The 17,537-nt window shown below is 45.3% G+C and overlaps 1 protein-coding gene across 5 annotated transcripts in view; it reads right to left on the bottom strand.

Annotated features, from left to right (window-relative positions):
- Positions 1 to 17,537, bottom strand: part of LOC132384768 (rap guanine nucleotide exchange factor 3-like) — a 94,415-nt gene that overhangs the window by 49,865 nt on the left and 27,013 nt on the right. For all 5 annotated transcript variants that reach the window (XM_059956246.1, XM_059956243.1, XM_059956244.1 and 2 more), the window contains exons 9-14: positions 16,584 to 16,730; positions 15,885 to 15,997; positions 15,630 to 15,718; positions 12,587 to 12,665; positions 12,068 to 12,203; positions 4,690 to 4,772 (exon numbers count right to left, since the gene is read on the bottom strand). In XM_059956246.1, coding sequence (XP_059812229.1) covers positions 4,690 to 4,772; positions 12,068 to 12,203; positions 12,587 to 12,665; positions 15,630 to 15,718; positions 15,885 to 15,997; positions 16,584 to 16,730 — 647 coding nt within the window. The remainder of the gene's footprint in view (positions 1 to 4,689; positions 4,773 to 12,067; positions 12,204 to 12,586; positions 12,666 to 15,629; positions 15,719 to 15,884; positions 15,998 to 16,583; positions 16,731 to 17,537) is intronic.

The raw sequence follows: 17,537 nt of genomic DNA, 5'->3' as shown, positions 1-17,537 counted from the left end.
ATGAAGGGTGACCTCAAGAAGGCAGCATCTACTAAGGACCCTCTCCACCTAGCACATGCTGTCATTACTATCATCAGTGAGGAGGTACAGGAGTCTGAAGACCCACACTCAATGATTCAGGAACAGTTTCTTCCCCTCCACCATCAGATTTCTGAATGATCCAAGAACAATTCTCGGTAAAACATGATTATCAATTGATGGGAATGTCCTAAGCCCTTAAAGAGGCTGCACCAGCTAGCTGTACCCTGGAGAGCTAGAATGCTGAAATGCGTGATTGAGAGCGTCTTGTAACACTTCAGGCTCCTGTATCTCCCCCGCGACGGTAGTAACGAGAGGAGGGCATGTCCAGAGTAGTGAGGGTCCTTCTTGAGGCTCCACCTCTTGCTGGTATCCTCGTTGGTGGGGAGGTTTGTGCCTGTGATGGAGCTGGCTGAGACTACAGCCTCTTGTGATCCTGAGCATTGCTGTTGCCAGGACTCAAGAGGAGAAGTTGGACAGGTGGGACTTTATTCTGTGCAGTGTAGGAGACTGAGGGATGACCTTGCAGAAATGAATCAGAATCTGATTTATTATTACTGACATACTGCATGTCATGAAATTTGTCTTTGCAGCAGCAGTACAGTGCAAAAACATTAAAAAAAAACTATCAATTGCAAAATAAATAAATAGCGCAAGAGGAATAACGAGGTAGTGTTCATGGGTTCATGGACCATTCAGAAATCTGATGGTGGGGAAGAAGCTGTTTCTGACTCACTGAGTGTGGGCCTTCAGGCTTCTGTACCTCCTACCTGACGGTAGTCATGAGAAGAGGGCATGGCCCGTCAACTGACATTAATTGAGGTGTTTTCACCAGTGGAGGGGTCTCAGACAAGGGGCACAATTATAGGCTGAGGAGGTTGTTGGGAGGGGCACCATTTAAAATAGAGATGGGCTGGGACTTGTTCACTTTGGGTGAAGGCTCTTGATCCGCAATATCGACTGTTCATCTCCCCTCCACCGATGCTGCCTGACCTAGAGCCCACTGATCTAACATCCACTGCCTTCGAGAGGCTGGTCATGGCACATATTAACTTCAACCTCTTAGACAACCTCAACCTATCACTGAAACAAGTCTACGGCAGATGCCATGTCCCTGGCCCTACATTCATCTCCAGAGAAACTGGACAGTCAAGACACCTATGGCAGATTATTGTTTATTGACAACAACTCTGCCTTCAATACTAAAATTTCAAGCAAACTCATATCCAAACGCCAGACCCTGGAGTTAATGCCTCCCTCTGCAACTGGATCCTTGACTTTCTGACCAACAAACTGCAATCAGTAAGGATCGGCAGCAACCCCTCCACCCTGATTATACTGAACACTGATGCCCCACAAGGTTGTGTCCTCAACCTCCTACTCCATCCCCTGTACACTCATGACTGAGTGGCCAGATTCTCCTCTAACCTCATCTACAGCTTTGCAGATGATACCACAGTAGTGGGCTGTGTCTCAAATATCACTGAGTCAGAGTACAGGGAGAAGGTGGAGAGCTTAGTGACATGGTGTCATGACATATAACCTCTCCTTCAACAGCAGAACAAAGGAGCTGGTCATTGACATCGGGGGGGGGGGGGGAGGGAGTGACACACATTTTCTTGTCTAATCAACAGTGTTGAGGTTGAGACGATTGAGAGCTTCAAGCTCCTAGGAATGAACATGACCAACAGCTTGCTCTGGTCTGACTATGTAGAAGCCACCAACACCTCTACTTTGTCAGCTATTCTGGATTGGGTGCTGCGTAATGTACCAGAATTGATTAAAAAACTTAAGGTAAAGGAATCCTTAAGAGCCAGTGATCATAATTCTCCCTACAATTTGAGAAGGAGAGAAGCCAAAGTCAAATGTATCAGTATTACAGTGGAGTAAAGGGAATTACAGAGGCATGAGAGAAGAGCCGGCCAGAATTGATTGGAAGGGGATACTAGCAGGGACGATGGCAGAACGGCAATGGTTGGAGTTTCTGGGAGCAACTTGGAAGGTGCAGGATAGATACATCCCAAAGAAGATGTATCCTAAAGGAAGGATGACGCAGCCGTGGCTGACAAGGGAAGTCAAACCCAACACAAAAGGCAAATAGAGGGCTTATAATAGAACAAAAAATAGTGGGAAGTCAGAGGATAGGGAAGCTTTTAAAAATTAACAGAAAGAAACTAAAAATGTCATAAAGAAGGAAAAGATGGAATACGAAGGTAAGTTGGCCAATAATATTAAAGAGGACATCAAAAGTTTCTGTAGATACATAAAGTGTAAAAGGGAGGCAAGAGTAGATATCAGACTGCTAGAAAATGATGCTGGGGAGGTAGTAATGAAGGACAAGGAGATGGCGGTCAAACTGATAAGTATTTTGCGTCAGTCTTCACTGTGGAAGACACTAGCAATATGCTGGAAGTTGAAGTGTGTCAGGGGGTAAAAATGAGTGAAGTTGCCATTACTGAGGAGAAGTTGCTTGGGAAACTGAAAGGTCTGAAGGTAGATAAATCACCTGGACCAGATGATGTACACCCCAAGGCTCTGAAAGAGGTGGCTGCAGAGATTGCAGAGGCATTAGTAAAGACCTTTCAAGAATCAATTCATTCTGGCATGGTTCCAGAGGAATGGAACATTGAAAATGTTACTTCACTTTTCAGGAAGAGAGAGAAGCTGAAGAAAGGAAATTACAGGTCAGTTAGTCTGACCTTGGTGGATGGGAAGATGTTGGAGCCGATCGTTAAGGATGAGGTTTTAGGGTACTTGGAGGCACATGATAAAATAGGCTGAAGTCAGCATTGTTTCTTCAAGGGAAAATCTTGCGGGACAAGTTTGTTGGAATTCTTTGAAGAAATAACAAGTAGGATAGACAAAGGAGAATCAGTTGATGTTGTGTACCTGGATTTCAGAAGGCCTTTGACAAGGTGCCACACATGAATCTGCTTAACAAGATAAGAGCCCATGGTATCACAGGAAAGATTCTTGCATGGATAAAGCAGTGGTTGATTGTCAGGAGGCAGAGTAGGAATAAAGGGAATTTTTTCTGGTTGGCTGCCTGTGACTCGTGGTATTCCACAGGGGTCTGTGTTGGGACCACTTCTTTTTTCATTATATGTCAATGATGGAATTGATGGCTTTGTGGCCAGGTTTGTGGATGATATGAAGATAGGTAGAGGGCAGGTAGTATTGAGGGAGCAGAGAGGCTATAGAAGGATTTAGACAGATTAGGAGAATGGGCAAAGAAGTGGCAGATGGAATACAGTGATGGGATGTGTATGGTCATGCACTTTGGTAGGACGTGTAAAAGTGTACATTATTTTCTAAATGGAGAGAAAATTCAAAAATCTGTTGTGAAAGGGACCTGAGAGTCCTCATGCAGTTTGAGTCAATTAATTTCAAGAGGACTAGAATATAAAAGCAAGGATGTAATGTTGAGACTTTATAAGGCACTTGTGAGGCCTCACTTGGAGTATTGTGAGTAGTTTGGGACCCCTTATCTAAGAAAGAATGTGCTGACGTTGGAGAGGGATCAAAGGAGGTTCATGAAAATGATTCCAGGATTGAACAGCTTGTCATATAAAGAGTGTTTGATTGATCTGGGCCTGTACTGACTATAATTCAGAAGAATGAGGGGTGACCTCATTGAAACCTATTGTTGAAACCGAAAAAGTGTGGATGTGGAGAAGTTGCTTCCTATGGTGGGGAAGTCTAGGACCAAAGGATTCAGCCTCAGAATAGAGGGACGTCTATTTAGAATGGAGATGAGGAGGAATTTCTTTAGCCAGAGAATGGTGAATCTGTGGAATTTGTCGGTTCAGGCGACTATGGGGGCCAAGTCACAGGGGATATTTAAGGTAGAGGTTGATAGGTTTGTGAATAGTCAGGGCATGAAGGATTATGGGGAGAAGGCAGGAGATTGGAGCTCAAAAGGAACTGGATCAGCCATGATATAATGGCAGAGCAGACTCAATGGGCCAAATGACCTAATTTTGCTCCTATCGCTTATGGTCTTATGAAAATTTAGTATATCCCATCAACCATGACAAATTTCTGTCTATGCATCACAGGAAACATCCTATCCAGAAGCAGTCGCTCTGCCTGTGACTGGTAGAAACTGGGGAGAGTTGTGGACACAACTCAGCACATCAGAGAAACCAGCCTCCCCTCCATGGACTCTGTCTACACTTCTCACTGTCTCAGTAAAATAGACAGCAAAATCAAAGACCCCTCCCACCCCAGACATTCTCTCTTCTCCCCCCTCTCCCATCAGGCAAAAGATACAAAAGCCTGAAAGCACATACCATCGGGCTCTAGGACAGCTTCTACCCTGCTATCATTAGACTACTGAACAGACTTCTTGTACAATGAGATGGACTGTGGCCTTTGCACCTATTGTCTGCTCTGTACTGCACTTTCCCTGTAACTGTTACACTTTATTCTGCATTCTGTTAATATTTTACCTTGTTCTAGCTCAATGCACTGTGTAATGATCTAATCTGTATGAACAGTGTGCAAGACAAGCTTTTCACTGTATCTCAGTACACGTGACAATAATAAACCAATTCCAATACCCACTCAATTCCTCCAGCAGCTTGTGTAGAGATTCCTTCACTTAGAGGGTGGGGAATCTCTGGGTGGTGGAGAATGGAAAGTTCTTCTTCCTTCTTCTCATATTCTTACCGTTTTGTTACTGTCTGGTCCATGCTGTTGCCTGACAGCGCATCATTCAGATGCCTGTCCCTCGCAACCAAGACCTCCAGATCCTAGCAAAAGAGGAGAGAACCAGATAATAGGCATGGCAGGTGGAGACTGAAGATGTTGTTGTCCAACAGCTAGTTCAGGTATTCTCCCGATGCTGCTTTTGTTACCCTGCACACATTATATTTGCATTATGTTAATGGTATATAATTAGTTTTACTGTGATGTACATATGTGTGATAAACAAGTGTAAGACAAAGGCTGCTTACCGGTCACACATAAATTCAGAGATGGAAATGACAGCAATCCCAAGCTATCTCATTGTATATTCCCAAATTCAAAAAAATCCAAAACACTTCTGGCCCCAAGCATTTTGGATAAGGGGTGCTCAACCTGTATTCCCACGAGATTCATTCTCTTGCAGGCATTTACAGGGAAAAAAACTATACATAAGCAAAGACTGAGAAACAACCAATTTGCCAAAGAATACAGACTGTGCAAATAAAAATAATACTGAGATCATGAGCCTGGAAGTTGTGGAGTCAGTTCAGCACAGTGGTGAGTGAAGATATTCACGGCGATTTGGAAGTTGAAGGCTGAAGGATAATATCTTTTTCTGAACCTGGAGGTTCAGACTCTTGAATGGTTCCCCAGGCAAACAGATGGATTCTTGATCTCACAAACTACCGTGTTATGATCTTGCACTTTATCAAAGTTCAAAGTAAAATTTATTATCAGAGTACATACATGTCACCACATACAACCCTGAGATTCTTTTTCTGTGGGCATTCTTAGCAAATCTGTAGAACAGTAGCTGTAAACTGTAAACATCAGGAATTGTTAACTGTAAACAAACTGTGCAAATGCAGATATAAATAAATAGCAATAAATAACAAGCATGAAATAACAATATAACAGAGTCCTGAAATGAGTGTAGTTATCCCCTTCTGTTTAAGAGCCTGATGGTTGAGAGGTAGTAACTGCTCCTGAACCTGAGGCTCCTGTACCTTCTCCCTGATTGCAACAGCGAAAAAAGAGCACGGCCTGGGTGGTGAGGATCTTTGATGATGGATGCTGCTTTTCTATGGCAACGTTTCATATAGGCGTGCTCAATGGTTGGGAGGGTTTTACCCGTGGTGTACTGGGCCAAATCCACTACCTGCTGTCAGATTTTCTGCTCAAAGCCATTGGTGTTCCCATACCAGGCCATAATGCACCAGCCAGCACACTCTCCACCACACATCTATGGAAGTTTACCAAGGTTTTTGATGACATGCCGAATCTCCGCAGACTCCTGAAGAAGGAGAAGCACTGTCGTGTTTTCTTCACAATTACCCTTATATAATGGGTCCAGGACAAGTCCTCTGAAATAGTGACACCCAGTAATTTGAAGTTGCTGACCCTCTCCACCTCTGATCCTCTGATGATTACTGGCTTATGGACCTCTGGTTTCCCTCTCCTGAAGTCCTCCTTAGTCTTATTGACACTGACGGAAAGTCAGTGTTATTACACCACTCAGCCAAGTTTTCAGTCTCCCTCTGTATGCTGATTCATCCTTTGATACAGCCCATAACAGTGACGTTGTCAACAAACTTGTATATAGTGTTGGAGCTGTACTTATCCACACAGTCATAGGTGTAAAGCGAGTAGAGCAGGGAGCTAAACACACCTCCTTGCGGTGCTCCTGTGCTGATGCAGACTGTGGAGGAGATACTTTTTCAAGCAGTTCCAACCTCCTAGGAGGGCACATCTCACATCACCTCAAGATCCCAGGATACATACTCCACAGTCAAGAAAGCTCACCAATGCCTCTACTTTCTGAGAAGGCAGAAGAGCTGGTCTATGCACATCCATAGTCACATCACTCTACAGATGCTCATTACAGAGCATCCTGACAAGCTGTATCACTGCACGGTACGGAAACGGCACTGCAGTGGACAAGGCGGCTCTACAGCGGGTAGACAAAACTGCCCAAGTGTCACCGGCACCAGCCAACCCACCGTCAAGGACGTGTATACAGAAAGGTGCTGGAAAAGGGCCAGTAACATCACGGACTGTCTGTCCCACTCCCGTCAGGGAGGAGGCTAGATAACATCCACACCAAGACCATAAAGGATCCTACCCACTCTGCTTACAGACTGTCTGTCCCACTCCCATCAGGGAGGGAGGCCTGGACCACTAGATTCAAAATCAGTGACTTCCCCCAAGCCGTCAGGCTGGCCAATACCTCCAGCCATTAACTCACCCCACTACCAGCCCACACCACCATTACGTACACATCAACTAGCACTACTTTATGTATGTACAATCAGGCTATGTATATAACAGTTACTTGTACATTAACTTTTATAGGCTTACTTTTATGTATATTTATATCTATTGTGTTTTTTGTCTTTCATTGTTTCCTCTGCTTGCATTTTTTATGCTTTATCAAATCTAGAGTAACAATATTTCATTCTCCTTTCAATTATTCTGGTGCCTAAGAAGAACGTGGTGACCTGCCTCAATGACTATTGCCCAGTAGCACTTACATCCACGGTGATGAAGTGTTTTCAGAGGTTGGTGATGAAACATATCAACTCCTGCCAGAGAAGCTACTTGGATCCACTCCAATTTGTCTACTGGAGCAACAGGTCCACAGCAGATGCCATCTCATTGGCTCTTCACTCAACCCTGGAACATCTGGACAGAAAAGATGCATACATCAGGATGCTCTTTATCGACTACAGCTCAACATTCAGTACCATAATCCCCTCAAAACTAATTTGTCCTGATTTTTATGCTGCGGTACCATTTCCCGAATGGTAGCAGCTAGATTAGATTGTGGTTGGGGTGACTCGGGTCCCCAATGATTCTGTGGGTCCTTTTCTCACACTGTCTTTGTAAATGTCCTGAATAGTGGAAAGTTCACACCTACAGATGAGCCGGGCTGTCCGCACCACTCTCTGCAGAGTCCTGAGATTGAGGGAAGTACGGTTCCCAAACCAGGCAGTGTTGCAGCCAGTCGAAGCTCTCAATTGCAACTATGGTGTTGAATGCTGAGCTGTAGTCCAAGAGCAGCGTTCTCACAGAAGCATCCTTCTTCTCCAGATGTGTAAGGACGGTGTGTAGAGCAGTGGCTATTGTATCAGTAGGTGAATTGTAGGGAGTCCAGTTTGGGTGGTAGCAAGTTGCAGATGTAGTCCTTGACCAGCCTCTCAAAGCATTTGCTTATTATTGAGGTGAGTGCGACAGGACGCCAGTCATTCAGGGATGTTACCGTGGTCTTTTTTGGTACAGGGACAATGGTGGATAATTTGAAGCAGGAGGGCACTCTACACCGGGAGAGGGAAAGATTAAAAATGCCTGTAAACACACCTGGCACCACAGGTACACCACAAGACTGTGTGCTTAGCCTCCTGCTTTACACATATGGATAAGCACAGCTCCAACGCCATATTCATGTTCACTGACGACGTCACTGTCATTAGCCGAATCAAAGGTGGTGATGAATCAGCATACAGGACAGAATTAAAAATCTGGCTGAGTGATGCCACAACAACAACCTCTGACTCAATGTCAGCAAGACCAAGGAGCTGATTATCAGGAGGAGGAAACCAGAGGTCCATGATCCAGTCATCATTGGGGGATCAGAGGTGGAGAGGGTCAGCAACTTTAAATTCCTCAGCGTTATCATTTTAGAGGATCTGTCTTGGGCACAGCACACAAGTGCAATTACAAAGAAAGCACAGCAGCACCTCCACTTTCTAAGAAGTTTGCAAAGATTCGACATGTCATCTGAAACTTTAAAAAACTTCTATACTGTAGATGTGTGGTGGAAAGTATACTGACTGGTTGCATCATACCTGATACGGAAACACCAATGCCCTTGAATGGAAAATCCTACAAAAAGTAGTGGATACAGCCCAGTCCAGCACGGGTAAAACCCTCCCCACCATTGAACACACAGAAACATAGAAAACCTACAGCACAATACAGGCCCTTCGGCCCACAATGCTGTGCCAAACATGTCTTACCTTTGAAATTACCAAGGGTTACCCATAGCCCTCTATTGTTCTAAGCTCCATGTACCTATCCAGGAGACTCTTAAAGGACCCTATCGTATCCACCTCCACCACCGTCGTCGGCAGCCTATTCCATGTCACCTCTCATCCTCCGTCGCTCCAAGGAGAAAAGGCCGAGTTCACTCAGCCTATTCTCATAAGGCATGCTCCCCAATCCAGGCAACATCCTTGTAAATCTCCTCTACATCCTTTCTATGGTTTCCACATCCTTCCTGTAGTGAGGCAACCAGAACTGAGCACAGTACTCCAAGTGGGGTCTGACCAGGGTCCTATATAGCTGCAACATCTAATGGAGAATTGTCACAGGAAAGCAGCATCCATCATCAGTGACCCACTCCACACAGGCCATTCTTTCTTCTCACTGCTGCATCAGGAAGAAGGTACGGGAGCCTCAGGACTCACACCACCAGGTTCAGGAGCAGTTATTACTCCTCAAACATCAGGATCTGGAACCAGAGGGGAAAACTTCACTTGCCCCATCACTGAACTGTTCCCACAACTTATGGACTCACTTTCAAGGATTCTTCATCTCATGTTCTCAATATTTATTACTTATTTATTATTATTATTATTATTATTATTATTATTATTATTATTATTATTATTATTATTATTATTATTATTATTTCTATATTTTTCTCTTTGCACTTGCACAGTTTGTTGTCTTTTGCATATTTGTGTGTTTGTAATGTTGGATATGGTTTTTTTATTGATTCTAATGTGTTTCTTGGATTTACTGTGTATGCCTACAAGAAAATGAATCTCAGGGTTGTATATGGTGACACCCATGTACACCCATGTACTTTGATAACAAATTTACTTTGAACTTTGAAAAGCTTTTAGCTATATCTCAGTACATGTGAAAATAATAAACCTGCTCCAATATAACTTCCCAACTCAAATTCTAGGCTCTAAATCTCTCCCCTCTCGCCTTTAAACCTGTGCCTTCTGGATCTTGATTCACCAACCCTGGAGAAAGACTGTGTACATTCAACCTCATGATTTATACAATTATAAGGGTCTTATAAACATCTTTATGCTCCAAGGAATAAAGTTCCAACCTATTCAACCTCTCTCCGTGACTCAGTCTCTTAAGTCCCAGCAACATCTTGTAAATTTCCTCAGCACTCTTTGCAGCTTAGTGACATCTTTCCTTCAGCATGGTGACCAAAACTGAACATAGTACTCCCCGGGTGAGGCCTCACCAATGTCTTGTCCAATTAATCAGCTCTCCCCAGATCATATGCCATCTAACCTTCAGGAGCAGCCTACTATGTGGAACTTATCCAAAGACCTGAATAAAGTCCATGTTGACCATGTCTACCACCCTGCCCTCATTGACCTTCTTGATTATATAGAGTCACACAGCATGGAAACAGGCCCTTTGGTCCAACTAGTCCATGTTGACTAAGATTCCCATCTGCCCATGTTTGTTCCATATCCCTCTGTGTACCTGTCCAAGTATCTTTTAAATGTCATTAATGTACCTGCCTCAACCACTTTCTCTGGCAGCTCATTCCATATATCCATCACCCTCTGGGTGAAAAAGTTGCCTCTTGGTTCCCTATTAAATCTCTCCTCCTCACCCTAAACCTGTGCCCTCTAGTTCTTAAATCCACATCTCTCTGGGGTAAAAAGACTGTGACCATCCATCTTATCCTCACGGTTTTATAAGCCTCTGTCAGGTCATCCCTCAGTCTCCTATGCTTCAATGAATGAAGTCCCAAGCTGCCCAGCCTCTCTCCATAACTCAGTCTCCGGAGTCCCAGTAACATCTTTCACAATCTCCTCTGCACTCTTTCCAACTTAATAGTATCTTTTCCATAACAGGATAAAACAGTGTGGCCTCACCAACATAACATCCCAACTCCTGTACTCAGTGCCCTGAAATGTTTAATACCAGAGGGCATAAATTTAAAGTGGGGGGGGGGTGTAAATTCAAAGGAGAAGTGTGGGACAAGTTTCTGTTTACACAGAAAGCATGGGTGCCTGGAATGTGCTGCTAGGGGTGGTGGTGGAGGCAGATGCCACCCACATTATCTATTCTAACCATGGCTTTATAAACCTCTGTCAGGTCATCCTCAGTCTCCTTTGCTTCAGAGAAAACAGCCCCAGCCTGTCTAGTTTGTCCTTATAATCTAAACCCTCCAGTTCCAGCAGCACCCTGGTGAACTTTTTCTGTTCCCTCTCCCCAGTTTTGTGATAACCTTCCTACAGCTGGTTAACAGGAAATGCCAGGTGTAGCAACCCCAGGTGCCACACGAAAGCAGCATCCATCATCAAGGGCCCCCACTGTCAAGGCCATGTTCTATTCTCGCTGCTGCCATCGGGCAAGAGGTACTTTAGGTCCCACACCAGCAGGTTCAGGAACAGTTATGACCCTACAACCATCAGATTCCTGAACCAGCATGGATAACTTCAGTCACCTCAACACTGAACTGATTCTGCAACCTGTGGACTCCATTTCAAGGGCTCCACAACTCATGTTCTCGGTATTTTTCTATTTTCACAGCTTGTGTTCTTTTGCATGTTGGTTGTTTGTCAGTCTTTGTTATGTATTGTTTTCTCATAAAATTCTGCTGTATTTCTTATTTTTTGTGTGTTTTTTCTGGTCGACTCATTGTAGGAAGGATGTGGAAGCTTTAGAGAGGGTGCAGAGGAGATTATCAAGACTTTGAACTAGAGAGCATGACTTAAGAGGAGAGGCTGAGTGAGCTCAGGCTTTCCTCTTTGGAGGGGAGGAGGATGAGAGGTGACTTGATAGAGGTGTATAACATGATAACAGGTATAGATCGAGTGACCAGCCAGAGACTTTTTCCCAGGATGGAAATGGATAAAATGAAGGGGCATAATTGTAAGGTGATTGGAGGAAAGTATCGGGGGGGGGGGGGGGGGATATCAGAGGTAAGATTTTTACACAGACAGTGGTGGGTGCATGGAACGTGCTGCTAGAGGTGGTGATAGAGACAGATACACTTCGGGACATTTAAGAGACTCATAGGCAGGCACATGGATGACAGAAAAATATTAGGCTAAGTGGGAGGGAAGAGTTAGATTGATCTTTGAGAAGGATAAGGAGTGCCTGTACTGTGCTGTACTGTTCTATGTGTCTATGAAAACTCATTTATGTATCAGTTTTCACAAAATTCTACTGTATTTCTTTTTTCCTGTAAATGCCTGCAAGAAAATGAAACTCAAGGTAGTGTCTGTATGTATTTCAAAAATAATTTTACCATGAACTTTGAGGTGTTGCCTTTTCATCAGAGAACCTTTTCTCCCGGAACAGTGGGACTCACCTGGAGGAAGCGGAGGGTGGAGGGATGGTCCCTCAAGTGGTGACCCAGGATCTCCAGCCAGCGATCAACAAGGAGCAAGACCCTTTGCTTCCGTTCCTGGGAACACTGCTTCCTTTCCGGCTCCTCTGCCCCATAGGTGAAAGGGGGGCTGGTCAAGGAACTGAGAACTGGTGGTTAGGCGGGAGAAAGGGTGAGGAAGGAGAGGGGAAGTGAGGGGGGCAGAGGACAAGGAATTTCTCCTCCATGTGGGGTCAGAGATTTTTGGAGTTCTCCTCCTGCCCCCCCACTCCAGCATTTCAAAATTCAAGTTGAGGAGGGGTAGATGCGGTCCTCCATCCTGACTGCCCCTCCCTCCTTGCCTTCACTCCCTCCTCATCACACCTTTCTCCTCCCCATCCCAATCTCTTTGCCATCCCTCCCTCCTCATCAACCACCCCCACCCCGCTGCCCTGATTGGCACACTCCCTCTCCCAACTTAACCTTGCGCTCACTTGCCTGACACAAAGGATGAAAGGATATTGTTTGAGGAGTGCGTCCTGGAGGTGAGGCGTCGGCAGGAACACGCAGTACGACAGGAGGAAATCTTCGACTAAACTCTCTGCGGCAGACCACGAGAGAAATGGTCAGAGATCTCGGAATCAGGTTTAATATCACCGGCATATGTCATGCGATTTGTTATTATGTGACAGCAGTACATTGCAAGACAAAAAAATTACCAGGGCAACACACAAAACACTGAAGGAACTCAGCAAGACAGGCACTGTCTATGGAGAAGAGTAAACAGCCGATGTGATATAAGGATGGGCCTGAAACATCAACTGTTTATTCTTCTCCGTAGATGCTGCCTGATCTGCTGAGTTCCTCCAGCATTGTGTGTGCATTGTTATGGATTTCCAGTTTCTGCAGAATCTGTTGTGTTTATAAAAACTACTATACATTAAGGATGATCTGGATGACAGAATAGATGGATTTGTGGCCAAGTTTATGGACAATAAAAGAGGAAGGGAAGCTGCAGAAGGACTTGGACAGACTAGGAGAATGGGCAAAGAAGTGGGAGGTGGAATGTAGTGTCAGGAAGTGTCTGGTCATGTGCTTTGGTAGAAGGAAGAAAGGCATGGACCATTATCTGAAAGGAGAGCGAAGTCAGAAATCAAAGCTGCAAAGGGACTTGGAAGTCCTAGTGCAGGATTGCTTCAAGGTTAACTAGTCGATATTAAGGAAGGTAAATGCAATGTTAACATTCATTTCAAGAGGTCTAAAATATAAAAACCAGGATGTGATGTTGAAGCTTTATAAGACATTTGTCAGACTGCACTTGGAGTATTGTGAGCAGTTATGTAAGAAAAGATGTGCTGGCTATGGAGAGGATCCAGAGAAGTTTCACAAGAATGATCCCAGGAATGAAGAAGTTATTATATTAAGATTGTATAAGTGGTTCTGGGCCTGTACTTGCTGGAGTTCTGAAAAATGAAGGAGGATTTCATACAAAAACCTAGTGAATATTGAAAGGCCTAGATAGCATGGATCTGAAGAGGATGTTTCCAATAGTGGGAGAGTCTAGGAACAGAGGACACAGCCTTAGAGTAAGGGATGTCCATTTAGAACAGAAATGAGGAGGAATTTCTTTAGCCAGAGGATGGTGAATCTGTGGAATTCACTGCCACAGGCGGCTGTGAAGGGTATGTCACTGGTATATTTAAAGCGGAGATTAATAGGTTTTTGATTCATCTGGGCTTCAAGGGTTACAGAGAGAAGACAGGAGAATGGAGTTGAAAGGGATAATAAATAGTGGAACAGACTCAATGGCCCGAATGGACTAATTCTGTTCCTATGTCTTGTGGTCTTAAGGAGAGTCTGGACAGGCTGGGATTAATTTACCTGAAGCGAAGGAGGCTAAGAGGTGGCCTGATGGAGTTCCATAAGACCATGAGGGATGTTCACAGTCAAACACTCTCACTGTGAATAGTAGGGCCTGGGCACTGTTGGGGAACAGAGGAACATAGGAGTACAGGTACATGTTTCCCTGAAAGTAGAGACTCAGATATGTTATAGCTGTAATGGATAGGATCTTGGAATGCAAAGATATAGTTGCCTGAAAGTGGCCAGTTGATAGGTTGGTAAAGAAAGCATATGGCATGCTTCATTTTATTAGCCGAGACACTGAGTCCAATAGTCAGGAAATTAAGTTGCAGCTTTAGAAAACTCTGGTCAGGCTGCATCTGTCAGGAAATGTACAGGAGGTTTGTCCCAAATGCAGAATGGTGGAGATGGTTGAGCAGTGAGGGATCACTTTAATGATAAACTACAAAATAACAAGCCTCAAAGGGATCACAAAACAAGAGAGAGCAGGTACTTAACTCAACAAGGTAACTGAAGGATGGGAGCCAATGGTTGAGGCTGGCTGTTTTTTTTTATGACGGAACAAGGACAGTGGATGAGAGCTGGATTTAAATAGGCTGCAGGTGATGAGTTGGAAATGAGTGGCAGATGACTCTTGTTAGCTGGGTGAAGACTGGGAACCTGACAGCATCTGAAGGTTTGTGTTCAGTTCTGGTCACCCCATTACAGGAAGGGTGTGGGGGTTTTGGAGAGGGTGCAGAAGAGGTTCACCAGGATGTTGCCTGGATTAGAGGGCATGAGCTACAAGGAGAGGCCGGACAAATTTGGGTTGTTTTCTCCAGAGCGGTGGAGGCTGAGGGGAGACCTGACAGAGATTTATAAGATTAATAGAGGCATAGATAGAATATCCAGTATCTTATTCTCCAGAGTGGAAATGTCTAATACCAGAGTGCATGCATTTAAGATGAGAGGGGGAAGTTCAAAGGAGATGTGCAGGGCATGTATTTATTTTTCCAGAGAGTGATGGGTGCGTGGAACACCCTGTCCATGAGTGGTGGTACAAACAGATACATTCAAGAGTCCTGCCAAAGGGTCTCGGCCCGAAAGGTCGACTGTACTCTTTTCCATAGATGCTGCCTGGCCTGCTGAGTTCCTCCAGCATTTTGTGTGTGTTGCTCGGATTTCCACCAAATGCACATTTTCTCTTGTTTGGAACATTTAAGAGATGCTTAGGCACAAGGATGATAGAAAAATGGAGGGCTATGTGGGAGACAAGAGTTAGATAGATCTCAGAGCAGGTTAAATGAGTGGCATATCATTATGGGCCACAGGACCTGTACTGTAGTGTTCTACTGTATGGTCTTTGAATACCTGTTTATGTATCTTTTTTGTAAAACTCTACTGTATTCCTTTTTTCCTGCAACTGCCTGCAAGAAAATGAAACTCAAACTAATATCTGGTAACATTACATATTTTGATAATAAATTAACTTTGCACTTTTAGGTGTTGTCTGTTCATCAGAGAACTTTTGGTGCCCGCCCACTACCTGGATGATATTCCCGGAAAGCTGAACATGCAGAGAATGGAGGGATATGGACAGTGTGCAGGCAGGAGAGATTGATTTAGTTAGGCATGTAATTGCTAGTGTGGCACAACATTGTGGGCAGAAGGGCCTGTTTCTCTGTGTTCCTTGTTCCATGGCGGGAGCTTTCCTCATCCCTACCTGAGAGGTCAGAGGATCCGGAATCCAGAACCATGTTGTCCAGGAGATATTCCAGGATCCGTTCAGCTGTCCCATACATCACTGTGTACCTGAGGGGCAGAAGAGAGATTACTACTGGATCCAGGCACCAAGGGAAGAGTGGTGGGCAGGAAGAGGAAGGGAAGCAGAGGAGGGGAGGGGGCAGGAGGTGGAAGGGAGGGGTGAGGCAGTGAGTTAAATCAGTGTGTATGCCAGAGTGAGCGCTCGGAACATTACGTGTGAGTTTGGGAGGCCGGAGAGCTCCGGGCACTGGGATCTCGGGACACTTTCTCCAGCACCAGCACATCGCAGCCGTGCTCCTTCAAGTGGACCGTGTTCATCTCCACATCCTGTGGGGAGGGGGAATGAAACATGGATCAGTACGGCTTAAACCTAAAACCATCCACCTCCTGTCCCCATGCCCCCTTCCCTCCCCATCCCCCTCCATCCACACCCAGCATTTTCTCCCCATCCCCCTCCATCTGCACCCATCTGTTCCTTCCCATCCTCCTCCATCCCTTCCCCTCATTTCCTCCCCATCTCCCTCCGTCCCTACCCCTCCTTCCTCCCTGAAGGGAAGGAGGAGATAGCAGAAGGCAGGGAGGGGATAGAGGGATGCAGGGAGGGTGGAGATGGAGGGAGGGAGGGAGAGATGGAGGGGAGGGAGGAATGGATGGAGGAAATGGGGGAGATTGCAGGAGGTTAAAAATAGAGGGATAGGTAGTGGGAGGGAGGGGAGGGATGGAGGGAAGTTGGGGTGGAGAAGGAGATAGAGGCACAGGAGGGAGTGAAAGGTGGAGGGGGTGGTGAGTGGTGAGGAAAGGGAGGGATGGAGGTAGGGAATTGACGAGAATGATGGTGGGATGGAGGGTTTGGATGGAGGATATGCAGAGTAGGCTGGAGAAAGGGGTGGAAGACTCTGGTGACTCTGCCTACCCTCAGGATCCGGTTGAAGTCCTCCTTGTCGACCCGGAGCAACTGGCAGCCATCCTCCCTGAGGACGATGGTGGCTGATCGTGGGGCTTTGTTGACAAGGGCCAGCTCTCCAAATCCATCACCTTCCTCCAAGGAACTCACCAGACCCTGAGTGGTGGTGGGGGGGCGGGGGTGGTGGGAGAGTGGAGAGAACAACTATTAACATCATGGAAGCTGGGCTAGCCTGTGATACATCAGAGTCACAGACCCTTCACTGTGTGTGTGTGTAAGTTCAAGTTTTATTGTCATTCAACCATACATTAATTTTATACAAGTGCAAAACACAGTGCCAACAGTCACACACAACACAAGACACATATAACACATATCAGGTAGCAAGCACATATAAGAGATAAATAAACACAGTCACACCAAAAAAAAGTTCAATTCCCAGTTTATTAATGTTGCAGGAGCCGAACACAATACAGCTTGTCTTCTGCTGAGTGAACACTGGGTGGCAGCACCGACTCCAGCTTGGACATCATGCCACACTTTTACTCCTCTCCCCTGGGCAGCTGTCAACAGGCAACACCATGGCTTGAGGCCTAGTTCTTGCGACACCCGAGGGCACGCAGCTCCCCCCGCCATTTGCCAATAAACCAGTCAATCAGACTTGCAGCATTCGGACCTGCACACAGACTTGTCCGACACCTCTCTGTCATAGGCAGCAACACAACCTACCATGTCCAGCTCCTTCAGTTTCTCTGCCAACGAGCAACTCGCTGATGGGGTAGAACTGCAGTACTTTAAGTTCTTAATGTCCAGTAAGATGTGACGGTAATTACATTACCAATAGCCTGTCCCAGTCCAAACACACTGATACAATGGCCAAGAAAGTTTACCGAAGTTAAACTCAATAATAAAACAATTTACCAATCTTCAGACGGAGTTGAGGAGGGAATTCCTTATCTGGGG

The sequence above is a fragment of the Hypanus sabinus genome, chromosome X1, assembly GCF_030144855.1.
Source record: "Hypanus sabinus isolate sHypSab1 chromosome X1, sHypSab1.hap1, whole genome shotgun sequence".
Lineage (NCBI taxonomy): Eukaryota > Metazoa > Chordata > Chondrichthyes > Myliobatiformes > Dasyatidae > Hypanus > Hypanus sabinus.
The sequence above is the reverse complement of the archived record's forward strand: the minus strand, read 5'-3'. Positions and strand labels throughout refer to the sequence as shown.